We start from the raw sequence: 27,928 nt of genomic DNA, 5'->3' as shown, positions 1-27,928 counted from the left end.
GGAAAGTGATACAATGAACTTATTAGCATCACTGGTAGCTCAAATAACAAAGAATATGCCTGCAATGCGGGAGACCTGGGTTTGATCCCTGGGTTGGGAAGATTCCCTGGAGAACAGAATGGCAACCCACTCCAGTATTCTTGACTGGAGAATCCCATGGACAAGGAACCTGACAGGCTACAATCCATGGGGTCACAAAGTGTTGGACATGACTAAATGACTAACACACACACAATGAACTTAGGAGAAAACATCATAAATTTGTTTGCAGTCCTTATGCAGTTTACTAGAATGAAAACTTCATGTAAAAGACTGAAGTAGATTAAAACTCATCCCGTAAGTAAACCTCATTCTGAAAAGTAAAACTGACCTAGGGTGTCAGTTATTCTATAAATTATAAAAATGAAAAGAAATGCTAACACATATACACATTAATGCTTTATGTGCTTTAAATGACCATTTTAGACTTAACACCAACCTAAAAAAGAAAAATGTCCAATTAAATATCTACGAACAGAAAAAAAATCATTTCATTTAAAAACTCTTGAATATTTATGCTTTTTAAACCTCTTTCTAACTCTCAATACACATTTCCAGTCCAACAAAATTAACCTAATTAATAAAACAAAAGTGGGATTCCCTGGCAGTCCAATGGTTAGGACATGGTGCTTTCACTGCTGGGGCCCAGGTTCCATCCCTGGTTGGGGAGCTAAGATCCCAGAAGCTGTGCTGCATGCAGCCAAAAAAAAAGGAGAGAAAAACGGCTTTTAGTTTAAGGACACTGCCTGTATAGAACACTGGTGCCTCCTTGTTGGTTTCAGATGTGAAAGTGAACGCCTAGCCACGTGGGCACAGAACTTACCTGCTTCATGACAGTTCAATTAGTGAGCTTCCCATAAGACCTCAAGCAGGGCTCATAGTTTCTGACCTAAAATTTAGATGGGAAACTATTTTGAAAACCAGTACAATCTCTAAATCTGAGTTCTGAGTAGCATGAATAATGACTGTCTACCACCAACATTACGAATAGGGTACTAAATGCCAGGCCTGCCTATGACCCTGCACTTTCCTGTGGGCCTATCTAATCTCCACAGCCACCTGGTAAAGGAGACGCTGCTATCACCCTCATTTTACAGACGAGACCCAAAGAGACAGTGATTCACCACAAAGTCAGTCTGCCTAAAGGTTGTGTTCTCCGACATTATACTATTTGCTTCATAAACTGAAAGTCACTCTACAGGGAATATAAAGGAAATTATATTTCAATACTATCTATTTCCCACAGGGAGAAAGGAATTCTCAAACAAGACTGAAGGAATATTGGAATATCACATACTAGTAGAAAAATGAATTTATTTTTGAAGATAGAAAAACTAATTAATATTTTTAAATACAGAGTACCATTATTTTTATATATTTAGCTTAGAATATCTAGAATGTACTGAGGTGTCTATATTCATCTCTTTTAAAAATATGAATGTTTTTGGAAATCAGTACCAATCTGTTTTTATTTATATGTGAAAGAATATTTGGAAGAATACAAAACTAAAGAGTACTATCAAATTTCTCAACTTTATTGTATTCATTGCCTACGTATGTACATAGCTAGAAGTCCCTTTAAATGATTTACACCCAGAGACTGATGTGGATATCAACAATGGTTCGATTCTAAGACTGATTTTTCCCACCTGTTTGTATATTTTATCTGAAGTACATTCTAATCTTCTTTCACCTGTTCCTATGGCTGGTGTTTTCATATGGTGCCACTGCTTTCAGACTGAACACATCGCAGAATCTCAGTTTAAAGGGTCCAACAGGAAGATCATGAGAAGAGAGACACTGGATGGAAGTATGACTTGCCAGGGCTTCACACAGTTCTTCCAGGCAGTCAGCGACCAGCTTACAGGATAAAAACCAGTTCTGAAAGCAAATGAGCAGCCATCATGCCTGAGTGCTAATTGCTCTTCTCCCATTAGTGGCTGTGGAATTTTCTGAACCGCTACTTTTTATGGAATCCAACAAGTTTTTAATTCTTTCACTTGGAGGCTTCTTTTTCTTCTTGGAAAGAGACACATTACTTGCTACAGAAGGTAGCAGCAGGGCTGCCAACCCCCAAGGCTGATTACTTGATGGCGAAGGGCGGTCTTTACCTTCCTGATGAAAAATCCAGGCACTTTCTCTGGCCAGATCCACAAATTTTTGCAGTTGGCTTTGACTTACATTTTTGCTAATGTTGAGAGAAGTTTCAAAAGGATTCTGAATGTGCAGAGGAGAAGATTCTGGTTTGTTCTGTTCCCTTCCCTGTAGATCGTTACCAGGAAGAAAAAGATGTATGAATATATTAAGGGCTCAGATATAAAAACTGTTTGGTTTAATAAAATGTCAAAAACACATAAAACACCAGCACTAACTTTACAGAGTAAAGAATCTCTTCCCCAAAGGAGCTTGGTATGTGTGCATGCTATGTTTAAGTGTATATACGTGCGTGTACTTCTGACTGGCTTTTTCCACTGCAGTTTTATAAGTGCTCTTTAGAGAAAAATAAATTAGGTTTATGAGCTATGGATGATGATGTCACTGCTCCGATGAGAGGTATCTGGACTAAGTCAACCAATAAAGTATTTTTAAAATAACATAACGTTTATCTAACAGAATAGAGCTGGGAAGGAAAAAAAAATATGGAAAAGAAAAAATGGCAGAAGATAGTTATTTTTAGGACTTCCTAAAAACATACCTATTACACACAAAATAGAAGCACACAAAATTAGAAGTCTTAAACTAAATATAATAATTAATGTTTCACAAGTATGAAGTGAGAAAGGTAGAGAAGGAACAAAGGATTATCATTACGTATTTTAAAACATTAAAAGCTTCCTATATACATTCCTAAAGATTCAACTTAAAAAAGGCTCTGCCAGGTGAGATATGTCATAGAATTAAAAAGAAAAGCTAGAGTTGACTCATGAACATCACTGATCCACTAATCTATATAATCTTTTCCTCTTTCAAATGATATCACACACATAAACACTACAAAACCAAGTCAAGAGTCTCCAATGTGGGCTGCTGCTGCTGCTAAGTCACTTCAGTCGTGTCCGACTCTGTGTGACCCCATAGATGGAAGCCCACCAGGCTCCCCCATCCCTGGGATTCTCCAGATAAGAACACTGGAGTGGGTTGCCATTTCCTTCTCCAATGTGTGAAAGTGAAAAGTGAAAGTGAAGTTGCTCAGTCGTGTCCAACCCTTAGCGACCCCACGGACTGCAGCCTACCAGGCTCCTCCATCCATGGGATTTTCCAGACAAGAGTACTGAAGTGGCTTGCCACTGCAGCCCCTGTTAATTCCCTAATGCCTCTCAAGCCACTGTCCAGCAGGGGTCCTGCCCTACCGTTATCTCTGAGCCCTGAGTAGTGAGGGTATATAAAGGGGAAAGCATTTCCTGTGTTCTGTGACCTTTTTCTTCTAGACTACATTCCAGAGCTCTGTGTCTCTTACCCTCTCTATCCCACACACTTTTTCTGTTTTTTCTTTTTTAAACAAAGTCTCCATGAACAGGATAAGGGTCAGGGAAGGATGAAAAAAGGAGAGTTGAAAAAAACAACAAAAAAGAATACCTGAGTATGCGTTTTATGAAGCCAGTCTTACACGGGCTATAACCAAATATCCACACGCTAAACAGAATAAACCTGGAGGCATCTCACACATCCCTCACTTGTAAACAGATTCTGTTTAGAGTTTGCTCTGATGGCTCTTCATTTATGGAAAATGTCATTCTGCCTACTCAGATGAACCAAAATCATAAATTTACTTGCCTAAATAAATTAAACCCTAAGCGCTCAAATTGAGGGAATTACTAAAATCTATCTTTGGGACTAGGTATTCCATTTCTTCCACAGAAACTCGATCTGGTTTATAAAAGTATATAAAATTATGCTTTCTAAAAAACTTTTTAGAATATATTCCATATTTTGAAGGATACAGTCTCAGTAGTAGGTGATGACAAAGATATCATGGCAAACTGACAAAGACAGATGCTGAAAAGAACTGGTCTACTAGATGATATCTTAGCCCAAGTCATGTAGTGCCACTAGGTGTCAATTTTTTACTCTCCATCGTCAAGAGTTGACATGCAATGACATTTATTAGAATGCTTTGAAAACTACATTTATTAAATATTAGGAAGACCATATACCTAATAACCAAATATTAAATAGTATTTACCTGTCGAATATTTATGGAATTTTTATTGAATGCGAAATTTCCAAAATACTCAAAAAATTCTTTCAGTAGTAATTCTGTAAGAAAATAAAACAAGGAAGATAATAAGAAAGTATATTTCAGTCCAAAAAGGAACAAAGAAAAGGAAAACACATACCTAGTGTTTCTGTGTTTCCTGAAGGTTTAATTCTATTCAAGTCACGAACAAATGTACAGTTGTGGCCTTCTATTATACACTTATCTTCTGCATCTGAGATAAACAGAAATGGAAAATATTTCACATTCTATTTCAAAGATATGCCCTACTTTAGAAATTTATAATCACACAAATCAAAGTTATAGATTAACATGTCCTATTACTGGTCAGGGTTTTTTATATATAGTATAAATAGTAGGATTAAAACTCCATTAAAAAGGATTTGAGAGCAATTATACTACAGTAAAATTAATCTTACACGAACTTTGGTGAACAGACTGTCCATCAGTGCTCAATGATTCGTAATCTATCCTCTGACGTCATCAGTTTTCTAGTAATAAATGAAAATGTAGACTGTTCCCATCTTTCATCCATTTAAATCCTGGTACTATCTTTGATCAATTATATTTAATTTAGATCTCCATTTTCAGTCTTATTACCCTTTTGTGTATTTACTTTCAACAACTCATCCAAGACACATACAAACTGAATGTCCTAAGAGTTCTGAAAAACTTCTGGTAATTTCTAAGAGGCAGGCCTCTGCAGTGACTGGGATTCAGTAAGACTCATTTAACAGCACAGTTCAGTCCAGTTCAGTCGCTCAGTCGTGTCCGACTCCTTGCGACCCCATGAATCACAGCACGCCAGGCCTCCCTGTCCATCACCAACTCCCGGAGTTCACTCAAACTCATGTCCATCGAGTCGGTGATGCCATCCAGCCATCTCATTCTCTGTCATCCCCTTCTCCTCCCGCCCCCAATCCCTCCCAGCATCAGAGTCTTTTCCAGTGAGTCAACTCGTCGCATGAGGTGGCCAAAGTATTGGAGTTTCAGCTTTAGCATCAGTCCTTCCAATGAACACCCAGGACTGATCTCCTTGAGAATGGACTGGTTGGATCTCCTTGCAGTCCAAGGGACTCTCAAGTCTTCTCCACACCACAGTTCAAAAGCATCAATTCTTCTGTGATCAGCTTTCTTCACAGTCCAACACTCACATCCATACATGACCACTGACCATAGCCTTGACTAGACGGACCTTTGTTGGCAAAGTAATGTCTCTGCTCTTTAATATACTATCTAGGTTGGTCATAACTTTCTTTCTAAGGAGTAAGCGTCTTTTAATTTCATGACTGCAATCAGCATCCACAGTGATTTTGGAGCCCCCAAAAATAAAGTCTGACACTGTTTCCACTGTTTCCCCATCTATTTCCCATGAAGTGATGGGACCAGATGCCATGATCTTTGTTTTCTGAATGTTGAGCTTCAAGCCAACCTTTTCACTCACACAATTCACCTTTCCTAACAGTATTTACATCTTTGGAGGTAATCGTTTCCCTAGTTATGGATAAATATACAGCCACCATGAAATCCTTCATCCATTCTAATCCACCTTCCACTGTACAATACAACATGCAGGCAAACAAACTCCCACTCTTAGAAGTCTAATCAACCGCCGCTAAAAAGGCTTTCTCTTTTCCTAACTGTAAGGTGGCACCCAGCCTTTTGTCCTGTGCTCCATCAGCAAGCACCTGACCACACCATGGCTGCATTCATGCTCTCTACTCCCTGACCCCAGTCTGGGACTAGAGAGACCACTGTCCAGTCCAAGGCAGTGATGACCTTCCCTCTTCCCACTGGCCAGTCCACAACAACAGTGTCCAGCATACAGCAGGCACATAACAAAGAATCTGAATGTTTGCTGATATTTGACTTTGAATGCTTATCTATAATAGCCAGAGAGAAATTCATAAAACAAGGTTTCTTCAAACTACTGCCTCCCTTTTTTTGCTGTGGTTTTGGTTATTTTTTGGTTAAAACCCAGGTTACTGACTTAAGTACTCAAAAATCATTCCAGATTCTAACACTGATTCTAAATTCTAAAACTAATTGTTACTCACTTTTTAACAGCAAATTTTATGTGCACTGTTATACAACTAAAGAATTTATATACAGGTCCATTTAGATTTATTTTTCCTGGGACCTGTGCACATGCCTTATTATTTCAAATTATCAGTAGGCCAGTCATATATACTGATGCTCTTTTAGCTGCTATGTCTTATTTTTCTTTTTTCCAGGAATATATTTCCAACAGAAAAGTAAATCCACATTAAAGTATTGAATATTTCTAGGAATGTACAGTGATGAAAAACAGACTGTGTCTATAACTGTTGGTCTTCACCAGAAAAAGTTTTTAACAGAAAGTAGTAAAACTTGAAGGAAAAAACCGATCCCCTGATTTAAGACAGGGCCAGTTTTGTTTTTTCAAAATCCCTAAGACATTCAAACCCAGGAAACAACTCAGCTCTTAAGTCGTCTCCCTTTTTACTCTTGCTCCTGTTTTTCTGCTATTAAGCTAATATACAAATGATAGCCATTGAAATTAAAAATTCAGTTCCTTAGTTACACTAACCATATTTCAAGTGCCTGATAGCCAGGTAACAAGTAGCTGCCCAATGGACAACGTGATGACAGGAAGCTCTATTGAACCATGCTTCCGTAGAGAAATCGTTCTCAGCCTATTCAAACATATGACACCCTGCTGTCTGCATGCATGCTCAGTCGCTCAGTCATGTCCAACTCTTTGAGATCCCATGGACTGTAGCCCACCACGCTCCTCTGTACATGGGATTTCCCAGGCAAGAATACTGGAGAGGGTTGACCTTTCCTACTCTAGGGGATCTCCCCAAATCAGGGATGTCTCCTGCACTGGCAGGTGGATTCCTTATCTCTGAGCCACCTGGGAAGCTCCTATGACACCCTATTTCTCTCCGTTCATTTCTATGGAAATTACTGACTTCTTAAAAGTATTGTATGAAACACTGGTGATCTACAGACAAGGTCAAGTCCTACTACCCCTCCTACCAGGCCACACATGCCAGTGACATTCAGCCCCTCTGGTGGCACCTACATGCTCTTTCAGAGCAAGTGCTCTGGGGTAAAGATGGTGATATAAACTCAGCATCTACCTTCACCCCAAAGCACTAATGAAATGAGAGTAAAATGACATAAAATCTAAAGATGGAGAATAGGAAAGACAAGAGCAACCAAAAATTTACGCTGAAGAAATGATGGACAAGCAGCAATAATTGAAAGAGATCTGAGAACACTGGGTCCTAAACCAGCAGTAAAGAAAGCCAAGAAGAAACCAGACATTCAGGCAGAGCCCCCAACAGCTTGGCAGCTGAAGTGCCAGATCTGACCAGAAGGGCCCAGCCTGGATGCCTGATGCTTAGAGCAGTGAGACCCCCAGGTCTCTTCCTGACAGAAAATGTTGGGTTTACTCTGGAGACAGTATAAGAAAGAATCTCTATACTAGGAGATGCAAGACACGTTTGAGGGTGGGAAAACTGTTCTTAACACAATAAATGGTGTAATAAATGCCAAAGTTTCAGCATGTTAGAAGCCAGGCCTTCTCTTCCAGAAAAAAAAGACTGAAAGAGCATGTTCTAACATAGGAAACTTAGATGATGCAAAAATTTCAGCCAAGTGCCTGGAACTCAATGAACTGTCACTGGGTCACGGAGAATGAGGAACTAAAGCTCTCCTCTATGTTGGGGTCTCTGCATCAAACTTGCTGAAAGTACCACCCAGTCATTTCTTCTTGAAGCCTTTAATTCATCATAGGAAAGAAAAACAGGAGTCCTAAACAGAAGAACTCTAATCAAATGACTGATTATAAGGGGAAGATGCTGGATTAAAAGTATTAAGCACAGAAGTAAATATTACAAAGGGACCAAAGTCAAAACAAGACAGAAAATGCAAGAAAATAAAAGAGACAATGGGGGAAAGTAGTAGAGATAAGAGAACATGAAGAAACAAAACTTCAAGAATAACCAAAACACGAAAGCTGCCATCGTGCTCAGTACAAACAGCCTTCAACTTTAAAATGTTCATCCAATCATCTGAATCTATTTACTGAACTCCTCTAAGCCGGGGGTGGAAAATGCAGAGACAAAGCAGACAGCCTGACCTAAAAACGCTTGGTCAAGACAGCCAGATCAAAGAACAACAATCTCATAGTTGTCACAATACAGGTGCGTTCCAGGTGCTTGGAGGGCACTACCCCTCAGAAGGAAGGGAGGAGAGAGGAAGCCACAGACCTAACAAGTAGGATTCTGGACTGGGTTTGTCTTTTCTCTCCCCTGGCTTGATCGGGATGGGCTTCTCCAGGTAAAAAGAGAAGGCATGAGAAGAAGCCACTGCAGGCGAAGGCAAGATATGCCGAAGTGCAGACGCCCTAGGATCAGAGAGGAGCGTGGAGAGCTGCAGCTCCTGAGGGGCACAGAGGAGAGAAGGTACAAGAGGAGGAGGAAGACAAAGAGCATGAGGGGCCCGAAGCACAAGGCTAAAAGGTCTGGACCTCAACTTCCAGATTTCCAACAGTGGTTGACAAAGTCCTAGAAGTGCTGACAGGTGTTCCACAAACTGACACTGCCTTCTACTAATAAACTAGCATGCAATCAAGCAAGCTTACTCTCTTACTTTCCTCTTTTTGAAACAATACAAATTGATAGGCTCTATCTGAATATCAAATGAGAAGCACAGTTTAGAAGAAAATGACTGCAACAAGACTCAAGCCCCTCAGCTGATGAACCATGGAGTTCCCAAGATGGTGATGATTTCACAGTTTAACACTTTTTATTCTTAGCCATATACTGTTGAAGATACATCAGTCTGTGACCCCTGGTTAAAATCAGAAAGTATAAAAAGCACAGATTCTGAAGAATACATAAATGAGTAGGAAAAAAAATTTATACACATTCTTCTCAGAATTATCTTCACCACATCCTTCATACACACATTTACCTATGAAAAAGTATTTCATAGCAAGTTCAAGAATTCACTAGAAGTTCAAAAATCAATGATCAAGAAGTAGCAACAATTATATCAAGTTCACTTTTACATTTATTAGCAATTCACACCTATAATTTGCTATGTGGAAAAAAGCAACTGAAATGGCCTGATTTCTCTGACCATGTTTAAGAATGAGCATGAAAAATGTTAAACAACCAATTTGGCATTTTTAAGTAGAAAATAAAAGAATTCCCATCAAAGGAATGTTTTGATGCCTTAGAATGTGAACAAATTTATATTTGGCTTAAAATAGATTTGGAATAAAAACTCAATATGTCATTTTAAATTTGTTTATAAATCATATTCTTTTTCTAAAACAATTAGTGGAAATTTAAAAAGATAATAGGAAATTATTGAAAGAATTTCAAAAGAATGAATACTACAATTAGATGTGAATTTCCGAAAATCACTGTTAGTTAAGAACAGAGCAGTGGGAAGGGAGAGGCAGTACAAATGTCCCCAGGCAGGGATATGAAGGGCCTGACAGCGGCAGGGGTGGAAGAGAACCACCAAGGTATGATGGTGTGCCACTAACATAAATCTGCTTCTAAGCAGCCTCCTCTTTTCAGTTTCTATTCTTTTTTTGCTTCTGAATTCCAAAATCCATGGTACTTCCCCAAATAGTTTCTAGGAAAGAAGTCTTAAGCATCAGTGCACACAGCAGGACTGAACAGGAAGTGCTCTTTCCAGGGGGCTAACAGGTGAGATCTACCCAGGTTTTCTGTTTCTGTGCATCCTATCTCTTTACTGGGCTTCCTTGGTGGCTCAGAGGCTAAAGCGTCTGCCTGCAATTCAGGAGACCTGGGTTTGATCACTGGCTCAGGAAGATCCCCTGGAGAAGGAAATGGCAACCCATTCCAGTATTCTTGCCCGGAAAATCCCACGGACAGAGAAGCCTGGTAGACTACAGTCCATGGGATCGCAGAGAGTCGGACACGACTGAGCGGCTTCACTTTCACTTTATCTCTACTAGATTTAGGCGCTGCCTGAGAACATCGTCTATACAAACCACTGCACCAAAAACCACACCTGACACATAGTTTGTGCCAACAGATCCAGAGTGAATGAATGACACCGAATAGGAGATGAACACAGGCGTGGCCCTCAAAGGTGAGATACAGGCCCACTGCTCTGCTTCCCTCTAAACTTCCTACTTTCCATAACCAACCACACAGAGCTTTTTAAAGCTTACTTTCAAGCGGTACCAACACTTACAGTGTTTGCAGGAAAGAAGAGATTACTTCTAATTTGAATAATAAGTGGTATGGAAGTGAACAGAAAAGAATTTATAGAGACGAAAAGGCATGTTCCAGGATGAAAAACAAATATCATTAAAAAAAAGAGCTAAGAGGAAATGTTAGGAACATGTTATTGGCTGAAATGTGGGAATACGTGAAGAGAAACAGTGGGAGAAGATTCTGGAAAAATGGCTACAGGTGAAGATCCTATATAATACAAAGCTAAGCCAACTGCCCGAAGTTTATTCTCCAGGGAATAAAATCCTTTTAAAATCCCTTTAAACAGAGCCACTTTAGGAGTGTATTTTAAAAGAATTATCTGGCAGCAATAATATAGGAGGGGCGGAAGATGGAGTGAATATACATTTTCTGAGTAAATCCCTGAATTATCTTCCTTTCATAATTTAAGACTGTAATACTTTAGTATCTCCTCCAGCAGCCTATCAAAATTTCAATTTATTTAAAACACAAATTAAATAGTATACTAATTCTAAAACCACTTACCTAAGATTGCCTATAAACTTTCAACTAAAAAAAAATTTAGGACCTTGAAACACCATGAAATGGTTTTTTGGAATTTCTAAGAGAAATCTGGAAATAGCTTCAAACTTGGAAAGCCATTTGTAAGCTGGGCTCCAATCAGAAGCTGCATCTGGGATATATTTTTCTCCAAGGTCATTCCAAACTTGGTCAAGCCAGGAGAGGCTCCAACTGGCTCAGGAGATGGTAAACAATGTTGCCAACTGACACAGTAAGACAGAGAGCTCTTGAAAACTTAAAGGCCTCAGCTTCACAAATCATCAGCTCTCATGACCCCTGGTGGACATTAAGAAAATTAACAGCTTTTAGATTTTTTAATAGAGTCACAACACTTTGAAAATACATGACCCTTAAACAAACTGAGTGCCCAAGAACTGATGCTTCCGAACTGTGGTGCTAGAGAAGACTCTTGAGAGTCCCTTGGACAGCAAGGAGATTAATCCTAAGGGAAGTCAACCCTGAATATTTATTGGAAGGACTGATGCTGAAGCTCCAATACTTTGGTCATTCGATGCAAAGAGCCGACTCATTGGAAAAGACCCTGTTGCTGGGAAAGACTGAAGGCAGGAGGAGAAGGGAGAGACAGAGGATGAGATGGCTGGATGGCATCATCAACTCAATGGACATGAGTTTGAGCAAACTCCGGTACATAGTGAAGGATAGGAAGGCCTGGCATGCTGTAGTCCATGGGGTTGCAAAGAGTTACCTGACTGAGCAACTGAACAATAAACGAACAAACACACATGGCTTTGATAACACATGGTAATGCTATCCATTCAAATGGTTAGAGAGGAAACAGACACTTTGAATCTCACCTGCAAGGGTTTTTAGGTAGTCTAGTGTTGGAAGAATAGGAGGTGACCTCCTCTGGAGAAAAAAGATGACCATCATGGTGAGGGAGAAATTTGTAATCCAAGCACCAGGAATACTACTCGTTAACGAATGTGCTCGAGCCCAGCATCGGACACTGAACACCAAGGCTCTAACCCGCGAGTCCAGGGCACCATACATGTAAAGCAGTTCAGAACTTTTCAAGGCAATCCTTTGAAAGAAAAAATAACAAAAAATTTCAACCCCCCAAATTATGATTCCAGAGTAGAACAAAACACAAACCCGGGCACATATCTAACTATATTACTCTATCTAAACATATTCCAAACAACAAGGGCAGATCCTCAAATGCATTATGTATTTGCAATATAACATTTAATATGAATGGTAACCTTTCATAACCATTAAAACATTCTTCTAAATGCTGACAACCACAATGCAGTTATCAAACTTAAAAATTTTAAATCAAAGTTCCTAAACATGATGTAATAAGTGAAACAGTACCTAAGTGCTCTATATTAACTATCAATAAAGACACAGGCAGGTCTGTAAGTAAGAGACTTCATACTTTAGTCGCACATGTAGATTAACTAGCCCTTTTCTGTTTTGAGTCATCATTAATTCCTGTGTTTATCTGTTGCACCCACAGCTTTTCTCGTGTTTTAGGGGGCACTGAAGATACATGCAGAGAAGATACAGACAGAATGAACAAAGTCAGAATCAGAATCTATTTGGGTGATAGGCATTCCAATCCAACGGTTCTGCAGGTTAATTAAAACTGTGCTGCATGATTATTTCTGATGTTCCTATCAGACGAAGCTGGAAGGGAAATGGAGTCATTTGTAGGATTTGCACTTGCCACAGGAAGAAAAATATGACAAAGATTTCCTGATAACTGAATTTCAAAAGTAATTTGATCTTGTTATGGATTGATTATAGGTGACCTAACCTTATACTTTATCATCCAAATCGGGACACTTCAGAATGGGAAAGGCTAGTCCTTTGACAGACAAGGGAAATTTTATACTTATATTATCAAGAAAGTATAAGTCTTTTAAAATTCAGCCAAAATTACTTAAGTGGACTATTTATAAAAACCACAACTCAGGAAGATTATATATGTATTAAGAAATCAGTCTTCAGAGCCTATTTTCTAATTCTTCAAATCATATGTTACAATGCAAAGAGTTATAAGAAATATTTTAAAATTAAGTTCCTAATGATCAAGACATGTCTTGTAACTTCCCAAAGACTCAAGAGAGGGCACATGTTATTTCACAGTATCAACTCCAAACTGCCTACTAAGTACCATCATGGGTGGCACTTCCTGAGTTTAAGGAAAGGAGAGGAAATGGCAAATTAGAAAATCATGGTGACTAAACATTTTAGCTATGTAAATGAAGCTAAATTAAGCTGAAAAATAAGTAGCACACAGTACAAGGTATCTGATATAAAGAAACATGCAAGTGTAAAAAATCTGATGCATATTAAATTTTTAAAATTATAGCAACAAGACAATGAAAATAACACTTTACAAAGATAAAAGTCATTTTATTCGACTTACATACTATAAAGAAAATACAGTAATGATAGAAAGTATAGTATGTATTTTTATTTATTTTTACTCAATGAGCCACTTGAGAGAAATTCAGAAGTACTGAGCACTGACTTGTTAGTGAACACTTGAGTTTATTCAAAACTGCTCTAGATTGGATTTTCTTATTTTTAGTTATGATTATTTAACTAACAGATAGTACAGGGAGACAAAATGCATGCAATGAGCACACTAGAGTGTAAAGAAACAAACGCCTCAACTGAGAAGTTTTCCCTACTGAGAACCAAAGAAAAGTTACCAGAGCATAAAAAAACTTGTCTTTCTCATTACCCGCCTTTTTTAAGCAAACAGGTTGACAATAAAATGAAAACATGCTGAAGAAAAACTATGCAGTCTTATTAGGCTGCTCAGTCCACCATTTGTTTGACACAAAGTTGACTATCAGTTCAGTTCAGTTGCTCAGTCGTGTCCGCCTCTTTGTGACCCCATCAATCACAGCACGCCAGGCCTCCCTGTCCATCACCAACTCCCAGAGTTCACTCAAAGTTGACTATATCTGGAGGCAATTCCGAGGACAAACTCAAGATGCCACTTTACTTGCTAAGTAAACTAGAAGGCTAGATACTCAGGAACTTTTGAGTTGTTATCAGGCTACATAAGTAGGAACAATGAAACAGTTCTCAGAAGATGTTTGTTAGTTATGTTAACATTTTAACAAAGTATCTAAACATTTTATTAACACCAAAAAAAAAAAAACAAACCCAACAGATATATATAGTATCAGAGAAAGTACTTCCTACTTTTCAAGTTTTCACATTTTAAAAAAATTACTAGTAAAGCACATCCAAGAGTCAAAAATCACTGTTTCTGCACAAGAAAAACTTTGCTAATACTTTGTAACATTCAAGACAGTAAGTAAGAGGCCATACCTATTGTTAGTGGTCAAATCGCACTGGAATCCAGAGGCCTGGTGTGAGAACCTGACGAGCGGACAACGTGCGTTCAGTATTCTCTGCACTCCCGCGCAGCCTGGGCCAAACTGGTCTAGGCACTCTCCTATCACAGACAGGATCTTCTGAGTTGCAACTCTTTCCGAAGGAACGTTTTTCACTTGAAATTCCATCAGAAAATTTCCTGAGGTCTGAATGATAAAAAACATTAGCAAATAGGAGCTTTTTATAAAAAGGAACTTCTGAAACTTTTCTAAAAGGATGCTCTAAGTCATTTCTGGTCAACACACACACACACACAAAACAAAAAATTAATAACCATATAGACACAAAAAATTCTCCATGCAATCACAGCCAAAAGCAGACCAAACATCCTCAATTGTCAAAATGAAAAGACAATCGACAGACTAGGAGAAATATTTGCAAACAGTTCGACTGGACAAGGGCCAATATATGCAAATGGCTCATACAACTCAACGACAAAAACAAAAACCAAAGGAAAAAAAAAAGATCCAATCAAAAAATGTGTATGAGACCTAAATAGACATTTCTCCAAAGACACACAGATGGCCAATAGTCATATGAAAAGATGCTCAACATTGCTAATTACTAGAGAAACGGAAATCAAAGCTAAAATTAGGTGGGTGGGAGGTTCAAGAGGGAGGGGACATATGTATATCTATGGCTGATTCATGTTGATATATGGCAGAAACCAACACAATATTATAAAGCAATTATCCTTCAATTAAAAATAAATTTAAAAACAGTAAATATCACCTCACACCAGTCAGAACAGCTATCATTAAAAAGCCTGCAAATAATAAATGCTGCAGAGGATGAAGAGAAAAGGGAAGCTTCCTACACTCTTCATGGAAATGCAAACTGGTGAAGCCACTATAGAAACCATTATAGAGGTTCCTTTAAAAAACAAAAATAGAGCTACCATATGATCCAAAACTCCATCTCTTGAGCATTTATCTGGAGAAAAATCTGAAGATACATGCACCCCAATGCTCATGGCAGCACTATTTACAGCAGACGAGACATAGCAGCAACCTAAATGTCCACTGACAGATGAATGGATAAAGATGATGTGATACACACACACACACACACACACACACACACACACTGGAACACACACACACTGGAATACTACTCAGCCATAAAAAAGAATGAAATAATGCTATTTACACAACATAAATGGACCAAAGATTACCATGAAGTCAGAAGGAGAAAGACAAATATATGACACCACTTATATGTGCAATTTAAAATATGATACAAATAAACTTATTTATAAAACAGAAATAGACTCATAGACATAGAAAACAAACTTATGGTTACCAAAGGGTATGGGGATAGGGAAGGGATAAATTAGGAGCTTAGAATTAGCAGATACAAACTGTTATATATAAAATGAACAACAAGGTCCTACTGTATAGCACAGATAACTATATTAAATATCGTGTGATACACCATAATGGAAAAGAATACGCAAAAGAATAGACACAATATATGTATAACTGAATCACTTTGCTGTATACCAGAAATGAACATGACACTGTAAATCAACTTATACTTCAATAAAAACATTTTTTAAAAAGTCTTTAGTTGTCTTTTGATTCTCTAGAGTATAAAATACTAACTTAAAAGATCATTGGCTTTTTATAATTGACTTATGTACTACTACACGTAGAACCACAGACTCTGTGAACATATACATGCCCTTTCCAAGTCAGCCTTTCCACTTTCATAAGATCTGCAAACCCACAGTAGTTATAACAGGAAATACATGCATGAGGACAGCAGATCAACAGAAGGAAACATACAATATAACTAGATGTAACTATAGGCATTTAATAGTTAATAAAAATGAACTGTGCAAATTACTGCAGAAACGCTACTGAAAGAATGGGTCCAGTGGCCATCTAAAAAAGAAACGAGACGAGTCCAAAACCAAAGTAAATTCAACACGGAGCAAAGACTTCAATAAAAAAGGTTTTAATCAATAAGATACCAGTATACAATGGGAGAATGTTTATACAACCACAGAGTAAAGGATTCTCTATGCATGACACAAAATTGCAGAACACACAAAAGAATATGAATGAATAAAAATGAAAACCATCTTAAGGCCAAGCATATTTATTACCAGATAGAAGACAAATGAAGACAATAATACATGCCATATAAAGGGATAATGTCCCTAATCTATGAAGGGTTTGCACAGAACCCAATTCTACAAATGGCCAAAAACATTTGAATAAGAAATTAACAGAGGAAATAAAACTGAGCAAGAAACATAGCAAAAGATGTTCTTGCTTTCCAGAACTAAGAGGAAATTAAAATAGCAATGAGGTTTTATTGATTATCAGTCTGGCAAAAACAAAAAGTCTGACAGGATCAGCTTTGGTGGGTGAGGAGAAACACATCCATCCTGACAAGAGGAGTGTAAACTGGGACATACTTTTGGGACAACTTCAATATTGAAATAGCAAAACTTTGAATATGTAAGATTTTGATTAGTTACTAAAATCCTAGGAAATCACCCCAAAGGAATGCTAATACAAATGAGCAGATTTACAGAGCTGTTCACTTACTGCAGCACTATTTGTGTGGTAGATACCTTCTAAAAGCTCTGTCTAGCTTAAAGCCCTCTACCCTCAACCCACCCTTCTTCAAGAACTCATTTCTCCTGAAAGGATCAAGGCCCTGACAATGCATGTGGACCAGACAGAGCTGCTGAGTAAGCACCGTGGAGGCGCCCCCTCACCACCCAGTGTTTCCACCAGGAACTGCAACTGAGGGTCAGAGGCTACCAGGTGGCTGAGACAGAACACAGAAACTTTGGGGCAGGTACACGCCACACCACCAGGATGAAAATGTAAAGAAAATCAAAGTGGGGTGGGGAAAGGAAAGCAAAGGGGAGGAAGATATTAAACAAAGCAAAACATGGAGAGAAACAGACTCTGTGTGGATTGTTGATCATTTATACTTTAGTTCTAGTCTTTTCCGAGGACTCACCCACACTCCTGACTCCTGAGTTCTAGGATGCTGCCTCTGCTTCTTCTGTTTGTTTAAGCTGCTGGGTTGCTTTCTGTTATGCACAACCAAAGAATATTGCCTACTACAGTTGGCAATAAAGCAGGAAAAAAGATAATGCTCCCGAACTAACAAAAAAGGACTGGTTATGAAATAAATTATGGTATATTCATTCAACAGAATATTCTGCAGCCATTTTTTAAAAGAATACAGTAGACTGAAGCTAAGACATATATATAGATTTAGTTATAATCTCTTAACTGTCCTCAACTCAGGCTGAAGAATAAAACAAGTCCTAAGAATTACAGACCAAGGTGGGGTACTGAGACACGCAGAGCACCAAGAGGAAGGAGAGGTTCATGACGGCACACAGCAACCAAAGCAGCTGCTTTATGCAGGACGAATTCAGAAGTAGTCCTGCTTTGCTGTTGTTGTTAATTTATTTATTTAAAATTTTAAAATGCTCCTGTTTTTCATTATATTTCTAAAAAGTTTCTTTTAGCAAAGCTATTATAGTCTTAAATAAGCACATATTTCAGAATATAAGTATATAACAATACTGCTTAAGTTAAACCTACATACAAAATTATGTTAAATTGTTTAGTGAGATTGGAGCACTGTCTTTTTAAAATATTTTTTTTCTAAATAGCTCTCTAGTTCATAAATCTAACATCCAACTAAGTTTCCAACTCCTTCCTCTGCTTCCAACAGAAAAAAAACTTTCTTACTGTCTACCAATCCTCTCAAACATTCTGTGAGTTGGTTCTACAGCACCAATCCAGTTTTACAGCTAGGAAAATCAAGGCACAGAGAAGGTAAATGACTTACCCATTGTCACACAGCTGTAAGCAGAAGAATTATTAATCTGCAATGTGGCTCCTGAGCCCAACCTTTCACCATCACAACATATTGTTAGCCATGTTAACTATTTAATATAAAAATAACCTAATATAACTTATATGCCCTTGCCAGGAATTTAATGCAACTTCAAGTATTAAAAGCATGCTAGTCTTAATAAGACTGATCCGTTTCACTGTGATGTGTTTTATATTCCTGGGCCAGTTTTGACTCTGTACTTATACACCGAGGAGATAGGCACTGTGTGGGATGAGAAAATGAACAGACACAGTCCCTGTTCTGCCCAGGCTTACAATACAGTGAGAGATACCAATCAGCCACTAACTAAATGTAACCCAGGAGGAATCTGGAGACAGAAAGATGAGCAAGACACTGCAAAAAAGGAGTGATTAATTTTGACTGGAGCAGAGAAAGAAAAATCAAGTATGGTTTTAAGAAGGTGGAATCAGAACTAGGCCTTGCAAACTGCTTAGGAATGGCAGTCAGGAATGGAAGGAAACAGCACTCCTCACTGAAGAGACATAACAATGGTTTAGTTGTTATTCACATCATAAAAGTGCCTTACAATTTGGTAATTAAGTGATGTGACTGAAAAACTGGGTGTGTGAAGATACAGAATGAGAAATTATCACTAAAATGAATCATGAAACAAATCATTTCAATTCTATGTTAAAAAGAACAGTTCTAAGTTTGTGGATGATCCAATCTGTGTTTTAACGTCAGCAGAACCTGAGGGCTAGAATACCAAGGCATGAGGCGAGGAATACGTGGAAAGCAAGATGTTGTTATAATCATTCAACTGAGAATTTATAAGAGACCCTGTGACTGCAGCTTTGAGGATGTAAATGAAGAGGCAGGCCTAAAAGATTAGCTTAGATTTCTTTGCTTCAGTTCAGTTCAGTTCAGTCACTCAGTCGTGTCTGATTTTTTGCGACCCCATGGACTGCAGCACGCCAGGCCTCCCTGTCCATCACCAATTCCTGGAGCTTACTCAAACTCATGTCCATTGAGTTTGTAATGCCATCCAACCATCTCATCCTCTGTCGTCCCCTTCTCCTCCCTCATTCAATCTTTCCCAGCATCAGGGCCTTTTCCAATGAGTCAGTTCTTCGCATCAGGTGGCCGAAGTATTGGAGCTTCAGTTTCAGCATCAGTCCTTCCAGTGAATATTCAGGCCTGATTTCCTTCAGGATGGACTGGTTGGATCTCCTTGCAGTCCAAGGGACTCTCAAGAGTTTTCTTCAACACCACAGTTCAAAACCATCAATTCTTCGGCACTCAGTTTTCTTTATAGTCCACCTCTCACATCCATACATGACTACTGGAAAAACCATAGCTTCTCATTGGAAAAGACCCTGATGCTGGGAAAGACTGAGGGCAGGAGGAGAAGGGGCAACAGAGGATGAGACAGTTGGATGGCATCACTGACTCAGTGGACCTGAGTGTGAGCAGAGTGAAGGACAGGAAAGCCTGGCATACTACAGTCCCTGGGGCCTCAAAGAGTCAGACGTGACTTAGCAACTGAACAAAAATGTGAAAGTTGAAAATAGTGATACAGAAGAAGGTTTCTGAGTCAGATAACAAGCGGCCATCTTAATAAACAAAAAAGAATTCAAAGAAAAGGCATTTACAGAGATGATGGACATAACAATGATAAATGAACAACCTGATAAAAAGGTATAATAATCATACACTTAAATGTAGCTAACATAGTCCTTGAATACAATAAAAATCAGGAGAATTCTGAGAAATGAATGGAAGCAAATAACATGAGATGTAAAAAGCATTTCAGTAACTAGGTTATGCAGATAAAATGATTAGTTAATATACACATAATCTGAAAAACACATTAAGTAACCTTGGTCTACCCAAAAAATTTCTCAGCCTCCAAAAGGAACAATCATTTTATTACATGTTTAAGATATTCACCAAAAAATGTTCACATATTAAACCAATGCAAAGAAGATTTTACAATTCTAAAGAAGAAGTATCAAATAGACTTTACTCTGTAACCACACTGCCTCTTAAGCTTAGAAACCAAGTTATAATTTTATTAAGTCCAAAGATTTCCTTTATTTCTTCTAATAATTTTAACTTTGTGATTTAAAGACATGCAGTTACCTTTTGAGCAGTAAATTTTCCAATTTCATCTAAATCCAAAAACATGTCCAAATCACATCCTAGTTTCCCAAAACTATTCACTGAGGAGCCAAAGGGTCTGACTGCACAGCCTGGAAAGTACGCTGCCGCTACATCTTCAATGAGAGAGCAGGTGAGATAGCGGAGCCTGGTGTTCTCCTCTGTGAGCTGGAATTCCCTCAAGAGAGTGTTCAGCTGATCATCTACCTAGCTGGCCAAAACAAAACAACAAAATACAGAAAATGTTCAGGTCATGTTGCATAATGGTCATTTTATTTCAGATATTTGATGGCTTAGGAGATCGACTTTAAAACTACACAATCTTTTTACACTGAGCCTTATGACAAATGCCCTTTAAAAAGTACTAAGGAATGAGGAAGGATAACAGCAAAATAAAAGTTGGCTAGAATTAAAACTACTACTTTTCTTAGGCACTGAGTATAAAGTATTGTTTCAGGAAAAAGAAAACAGTAAAGTACTCTGGTAGAGGAGGTAGAAACCACCACAAAGCTAGACATTTAAAGGGAGTTGCAGGGGAGAAGAGAGCCAATGTTAAAGGCAAAAAACACTAGAAAGCAGCAAAGTTTCAGGAATGAAGGCCCATGATCCCCCAGTTCCTTAGAACAACAGTCCTGTACGTTCCCTAGGAGACTGGTGTTAAAATGATCATACCATGAAGGTTCATGCTGGAGCTTAAATATTCATATTTAAAATAAAATCCACAGCCTTAAAGGCCCATAAAGTAGAGGAAATATAAAAGGTTAGAAGTTTTAAAAATTAGAAAAATCAATAACCCCAAATAGTATATTTTTATAAATAAAACCATAAAGAGATTCTTGAAAAGAACTAGCTAAACCTTTGACAAGTCTGTAAGAAAAACCAAAACTAATATAAACATCACGGCATCCGGTCCCATAGCTTCACGGCAAATAAAAGGGGAAACAGTGGAAACAGTGACAGACTTTATTTTCTTGGGCTCCAAAGTCACTGCAGATGGTGACTGCAGCCATGAAATTAAAAGACACTTTCTTCCTGGAAAAAAGGCTACGACCAACCTAGATAGCATATTAAAAAGCAGAGATATTATTTTGCCAACAAAGGTTCATATAGTTACAGCTACGGTTTTTCCAGTAGTCATGTATAGATATGAGATTTGGACCATAAAGAAGGTTGAGCACCGAAGAACTGATGCTTTCAAACTATAGTGTTAGAGAAGACTCTTGACAGTCCCTTGGACAATAAGATCAAACCAGTCAATCCTAAAGGAAATCAGTCCTGAATATTCATTAGAAGGACTGAGGCTGAAGTTGAAGCGCCAATACTTTAGCCACCTGATGCGAAGAGCCAACTCACTGGAAAAGACCCTGATGCTGGGAAAGACTGAAGGCAAGAGAAGGGGGTGACAGAGGATGAGATGGTGGTATCACCAACTCGACAGACATGAGTTTGAGCAAACTCTGGGAGATGTTAAAGGACAGGGAAACCTGGTGTGCTGCAGTCCATGGGGTCGCAGAGAGTCAGATAAAACTGAGTGACTGACCAACAACTACAAACATTATTAGAGCAGAAGAAAAAGAGATAAAACCAGAAATAAGATCTTTTAGTTTACAAAAAGAATGTCATATACAATTATATGTCATGCTGACAAGGGAAAGAAAACCGGAATCATCCAAAGGCCCAAAACCTTGGAAGAATGTGATTACTTCTTATGATCACAAATGGTTCATCAGGAAAGGGGTGGGGAAGGACTGATTTTACTTTTCACTAGGTCAGTATGCTCTGTATTTTGAATATTTAATAATATTTAATAATAAAAACTTAAAATGTACAAAACAAGTCAAACACACATATATTAAGTTGGGGAAATATACCTAAAAACTTACACTTTCTGCACAACAAAGTAACTGATAAAGCTTCTTGCTTGAAGGAGAAGATTGGTTACTACATTGAATACTTGACAGTTCAGAAGTCTGGTTTAATGAATTTCTCAATTTTAAATTGAAGTAACGTGACTTGAACGGAATTGCAGCCTCTGGGCCCAGGCTTGGAGTCCGAGTTATATTCTGCAACGAAGTTACACTTTCCTTCTGACAAAATTCTACAACAGCGTAAAGACCCTAAATCAAAAACATTAGAATAGAAATGTTCATTATTCAAATCTAAAATGGTATGCACACAAGCAATGGTTTTAAACCATTATAACCAGATTAATAAAAGGAACACTATATAATGGTATGAGTTAAGTAAAGCTGAAAATAATGCTGACACAGAAAATTAAAAGGTAAAAAAAGACCTCCGACTGGCTCCAATGCCTAAGATAATGGAATGATTTAAAGCAGTCAAATTATGATTCGGTTATAATTCTGCTTATAATTCTGTAATACTCCTATAAGGATTTCTCATATTAAAACAAAACCTCATTAAAGAAATTTAGATAAAGAAAGTTGTACGATATCAACAGAAAATATAACTTTACCATACTGCAGAGGCAAGAGAGCAAAAAATAACTTAAAAAAATACATGACTGTTAAGTCAGACTGTTTCTCAAATACTTACAAAACTTTCATAGAAGAAATGGTTGTTAATAGGTCCGTGCTGGGATAAGAACTTGAGAAACTTTTTCTCATTGATTTTGTTTGGGCAGTGGATCAACACAGTCCGTTGGGCCTGCTCTCGTCTCTCGTTTTGCACCTCAGAGAATCTCTTTTTTGGAGTCCTGTCTTCAGAGCCTATGAATGAGACACAGACATTGCCAATACATATATATCAAGTTGGGGAAGTTTACCTAAAAACTTACACTTTCTGCACAACAAAGTAACTGATAAAGCTTCAGTAAAATTTAAAGCATCTCTTGATAAGGTATGTAAAGACTGTACACTTGACTACAGTCAACTTTATCCTAACCTCATCTTATTTCCTCTCCTCCTTTATCAAGGTCAAGTTGTGCTCCTCTCAATCTTTCTGTTACCATTCCCTTGTGATTACCATTAAACTGTCCACTGTTTTGATTGACTATATTCAATGAATAGCGCTAAAAAAGGAGTGTTCCACAAAATTTTCCAAGCAAAACTGGAAAAGTAAAACCACTTTTATAAATACACACAGAAGAAGTCTATATAAGCTGTAACATTTCAAAGTCCAGAAGAAATACTTACAAGCCTGAGTGCAATGAAACAAAGGTGCCAAAATCCCCTTTATAAAATAACTTTTTTAAGAAAGCCTTATTCTTTGACTTCTTGCTGTGTTCCCAGTCCAGTCTAAGCCCCATGGCCTGAGTATGAAGCTCCCAGCACCCTGGCCCCTTCTCATCCACATCAACTTCCGCCACCTCCTCCTCCACACTGCTCACCTACAGTGCTTGTCACACGACACCATCACACACACTATGACCTTTCACAGCCTCTTCTGTCTGGCTGCAATGCCCACCTTCTCATTTTCTGTCTCACAAGCTCCCATTCATCCTGCAAATTATGCTCAGGTCTGAGAAGACTTCTGACTCTTCTTGGCAGAATTGCCTCCACTCTGCAATACCTCACCTCAACATCTCTGGAAGAACGTCAGTCACAGCGTTGCATTTACTTTAACAACACAGAAGAGAACCTGTCTTCCATCCTTAGGACAGGGATGACCTCAGTCTACTGACAGCCTTTCCACCTGGTCCCTATTTCCTTCTTTTTTTAATGGTCCAAGTTTTTCTCATTCACTTTTCCAGTTGTAATTACCAACTCGATCTTCCTGTTGCTGATATTAACTGAGTCTACACTGATGTTCAACGGCTAATTGTAAAAGTTAAAATCAAACTGCAAAATTTCATAGAGTAAATGTATAAATCCTCCTCCAGTTCTAACACCCAAGTATCAAGTGTGATACTTTTCCAGACAATTTCAAGGCATATATAAACATATACATCTGTACCTCTCCAGAGATAAACATTTTCACACAACTGAAATAACTGAAAATGTACTGTACATTCTGTTCTGTAATACATTTTTAAATATTTAATACACTGTCATATCTTTTCACATCAGTAGATATATATTTACCTCATTTTTAAAATAACTGCATAAGTATTCTTGGATATTTATGGTAATTTAATTACTCCTCTATGATAAATATTTAGATGGTTTACCTTTTCACTATCACAAGCAACACTGCAATGTCATCAGAATACAATGTCTTTGCACTTTTATGCAAGTATTTGCCTGCAGCTGGACTACTGAGGAGGAGGAACAGAAACTGAACTTAAGAAGGAGATCGAGAAGTTTGATGAATGATGGAGAAACATGCTTGAGAAGACACGAGGAGAGGGGGGAAGGCAGAGTCTACCGGACTAACGGCTCTGGCCTTGAACAACAGAAGGTACAAATGATGTAGACAGAACAAAGTCATGAAAGAGGGGTCACAGAGTTCAGGTAATATAAGTTCATTACCTTGTAAACAGGCTTGTCAAATGTACAAAGAACACAAAGTTGGAAGGAAAAAGTAGTAAACGCTAATATTTTATGACAGATTCAAATTTGCAGTAGTCGTGATAACAATCTGATGAGCAAAAACAAAGAGAATATTGTCCTTTATTTAGAATCAACAACATAAACACACAAGCATATAACGGGGGTGGGGCAGGGTGGGAGGGGAGGGATCAGCTAGCAGTAGATGTATAAAGAAGAACAAAGTGTGATTTGATGAAAGTTCAATATAAGGCAAGGGAATGTGTTAACTTCTGGGGTGAGAATGGGGAGAAGATAGATATAGACATAAAATCCAAGTTCAAGGGGTACTGGCACTTTTTCACTATTCACTGGTCAGGCCACACGTAGAGTTCATGCTCTGCTCCAGACATTAGGGATCTGAAGGATGCTGATTAACCAGAGAGCATCTGGAAAGAAGTAATAAAAGGTCTAAAACTCTGGTAGGGAAGGATTGCAAAGAAAGTGGGGATTTACAACCTGGAACAAACCAATGAGAACCCAACAGCTGCTCTTCCACTGGTGCAGCACTTTCCAGTTTTCACAAAAACATTCTCTTCTGAATCTCATAATAACCATTTGAGATAGACAGGTAAGTATCATTAATGATGAAAAAACAAATTGAACGTCTAAAAAGCTGGGTAGCCTCCTGAAGAGCTTAGCTGCTCCTTGGTTGCCTGACACATGTCCCCTGTTCTGGTAACACACCCAACAACCCTGTCTGTGAGGTTGTAGGGGGCGGCTGTCAATAGCTATCTTCCCATACATGTGCCCACACCCCAATAGGCGGGCCAGGACTCTCAAATGATTTGAAACAGCTCCTCTTGGTCCAGTAGGTGAGGGTGGTGGGGTGGGGTGGGGTGATGATCAAAAACTCTTTCTTAGGATCTTTCAAATTCAGGCAAAAGATTATTCTCCCACTGGACAAAGTTGCAAGCTACTAGTGGCCATTCCTCCCCACCTCACCATTAACAACTCCTGTAGAAAAAGAACCTGAGATAAGGAGGCCGCCAAACAACAGCAGAGGAAATAACTCACGCTCATCACAGCCATCCAGGTGACCTTAAAGCAGTCAAGTCTCCTTCTGGAGTTTGGTTACATGGTTGGTGGATCCTCCCTTTAATTTGAGTTAGTTTCTGTCATCTGCACCCAGAGTCCTGAACAATACAAATTCTTGTTCTTAAATCAGGGTTCTTTCCATTTCTCACATGAAAGCTATGTCAAAACTAAGACCAACAGGGAAATGGGAAATCAGTAGCTCTAGCTCATTATAAATATTTTCCAGCCATCTGAGCCTCATCAAAAATGAACTGACTGATTTAGGAAACAGTGTGTTCTTTGTTATTAGAAAATGTAACTAGCAAAGCTTTGGCAATGAGTTATTCACTGATAACTCAACTGGGTATTTCTCAATTTTCTTCTAATTATAAAGTTATATAGAATAATCATCTTCTTCTCTTTAAAAATAGAAAAGCAATTCAAATGAGGATTTTGTTACTTGTTACGCCTCACAAGAATCTTTAAATATTTAGCCAGTTATATTACCCTAATGATACAAAATGAAACACATTTCCTAAGGAAAACAAAAAAGTTCTACTAAATGAAGCCTTGGAATCAGAAGGGTTTATTCTTACCTTTGCTACTGAATAGCTGAGTAAGCTTGAACCACTTACTCGCCACCTGGACTAACTTGTTTCTATATCTATAAAATGTACTAATAATAATTCCTTCCAAACTGAGTTCACATAGTTCTGTATCTCAAAGAGCATATGAAAATACTCTAAAATTAAGCCTCTATAGTCATGTTAAATTATAATAGCTTCTTTGGCAGAGGTCTTACTCAAATTTTCAGTCACTTAAAGAGATTCTAACAGAAGCAGTTTCTACTACACACAATCCAATCAGCATTTCAATGAACTGTCATATGAAGCAATATTTCCCACTCACTGTCAATGAGTCTCTCAAACAGTCTGATGAGGACAGCAACCTTATCATTTATTTTAGGGAAAAACACTTTCCTTGTTTAGCCTGTTTTAGAGCTGTTCCCAGAAATAATTTTATATCTTAAAATTCCAGCTCCAAGAAATGGTAAAATCAACATATTTTGTTTAACAGCGGGACTCGAGGTATAAATTAACTCAGCTGCAAACCACTCAGCACCTTGGGCCTCCGACTACGTCTCTAAAATGGAAACAATGATACATCTCCTGCTAGATTGCTTTAAGAATTGTAAACAGCGTATACGCATCTCTTAGGTTTCAAGAGGGGTGGCTGGACTTCTGAACACACCAACACATAAAGTTAAAACTCCTGCCTGTTCCAGCTCCTGCACATCTGTTACCTGGCTGATTTTGTTCAAAATGGTCAGAAGAATAAAGCAAAAGGCAGTAACTTCAGAGACAGAACCTCCACTGGAGGACCAGGGATCCCAGTTACTCATTCATCAAGGCTTCGCTCGGCCTCCATCAACAACTTGTGAGCATCTAAATCAGTTACATATGTGAGCAAGGAAGCTACCGAAAAAGGAATTGTGGAATCACTACCATTACTGGCAACAATGTTTCGCCAAACTGTCAAACACTGGCAAACTGTGTTCCTGGCCTGTAAACGAGCCTTGAACGACTTCACTGATGGAAACCGAGTCCCCGAAAGCAGAAATGTCACAAACCCCGCTACTACCACAAGCCACGGAGGCGGCTCTAGATTCCCCGAGCGCGATCAGACGAAGTCAGGACACCTCTCCGATGGCCAAAGGCTCCCCGGCCGCTTCCACAGGTCAAGCGCCCGCCCGCGACTCCAGACTCTTCCTCCTGCCCTGGCCCGAGGTGGATCGCGGCAACAGCCCCGGCACCACACCTGTCTCCGCGCTCCCCGAGGACTGCTCTTCCCTCCTGAGGTCTGCGGTCACCGTTCCTGGGCAACTGAGAAGCCTGCGAAGAGGGCGCTGGACTTGGCCTCTCTGAACGCGCAGGGGCAAACGGGTCAACAGCCCCACGCCGCGAGCCGCCATTGTCAAAGCGGCAGAAACATGAAGGGGC

The 27,928-nt window shown here is 38.7% G+C and overlaps 1 protein-coding gene across 1 annotated transcript; it reads right to left on the bottom strand.

Annotated features, from left to right (window-relative positions):
* Window positions 1-1,387: 1,387 nt before the first annotated feature.
* Window positions 1,388-27,928, bottom strand: MTPAP (mitochondrial poly(A) polymerase). The gene is made up of 9 exons (XM_055430031.2): window positions 27,747-27,928; window positions 22,981-23,153; window positions 22,308-22,541; window positions 20,407-20,631; window positions 14,362-14,573; window positions 11,862-12,088; window positions 4,377-4,469; window positions 4,223-4,296; window positions 1,388-2,301 (listed from the first exon to the last, which is right to left on the bottom strand). The coding sequence occupies exons 1-9, from the start codon at window positions 27,898-27,900 to the stop codon at window positions 1,942-1,944; spliced, it is 1,752 nt and encodes a 583-aa protein (XP_055286006.2). The 5' UTR covers window positions 27,901-27,928; the 3' UTR covers window positions 1,388-1,941.

The sequence above is a fragment of the Moschus berezovskii genome, chromosome 15 (assembly GCF_049115385.1).
Source record: "Moschus berezovskii isolate FMDL1 chromosome 15, NW_MosBer_1.0, whole genome shotgun sequence".
NCBI lineage: Eukaryota > Metazoa > Chordata > Mammalia > Artiodactyla > Moschidae > Moschus > Moschus berezovskii.
This window is presented reverse-complemented; position numbering and strand designations above follow the sequence as displayed.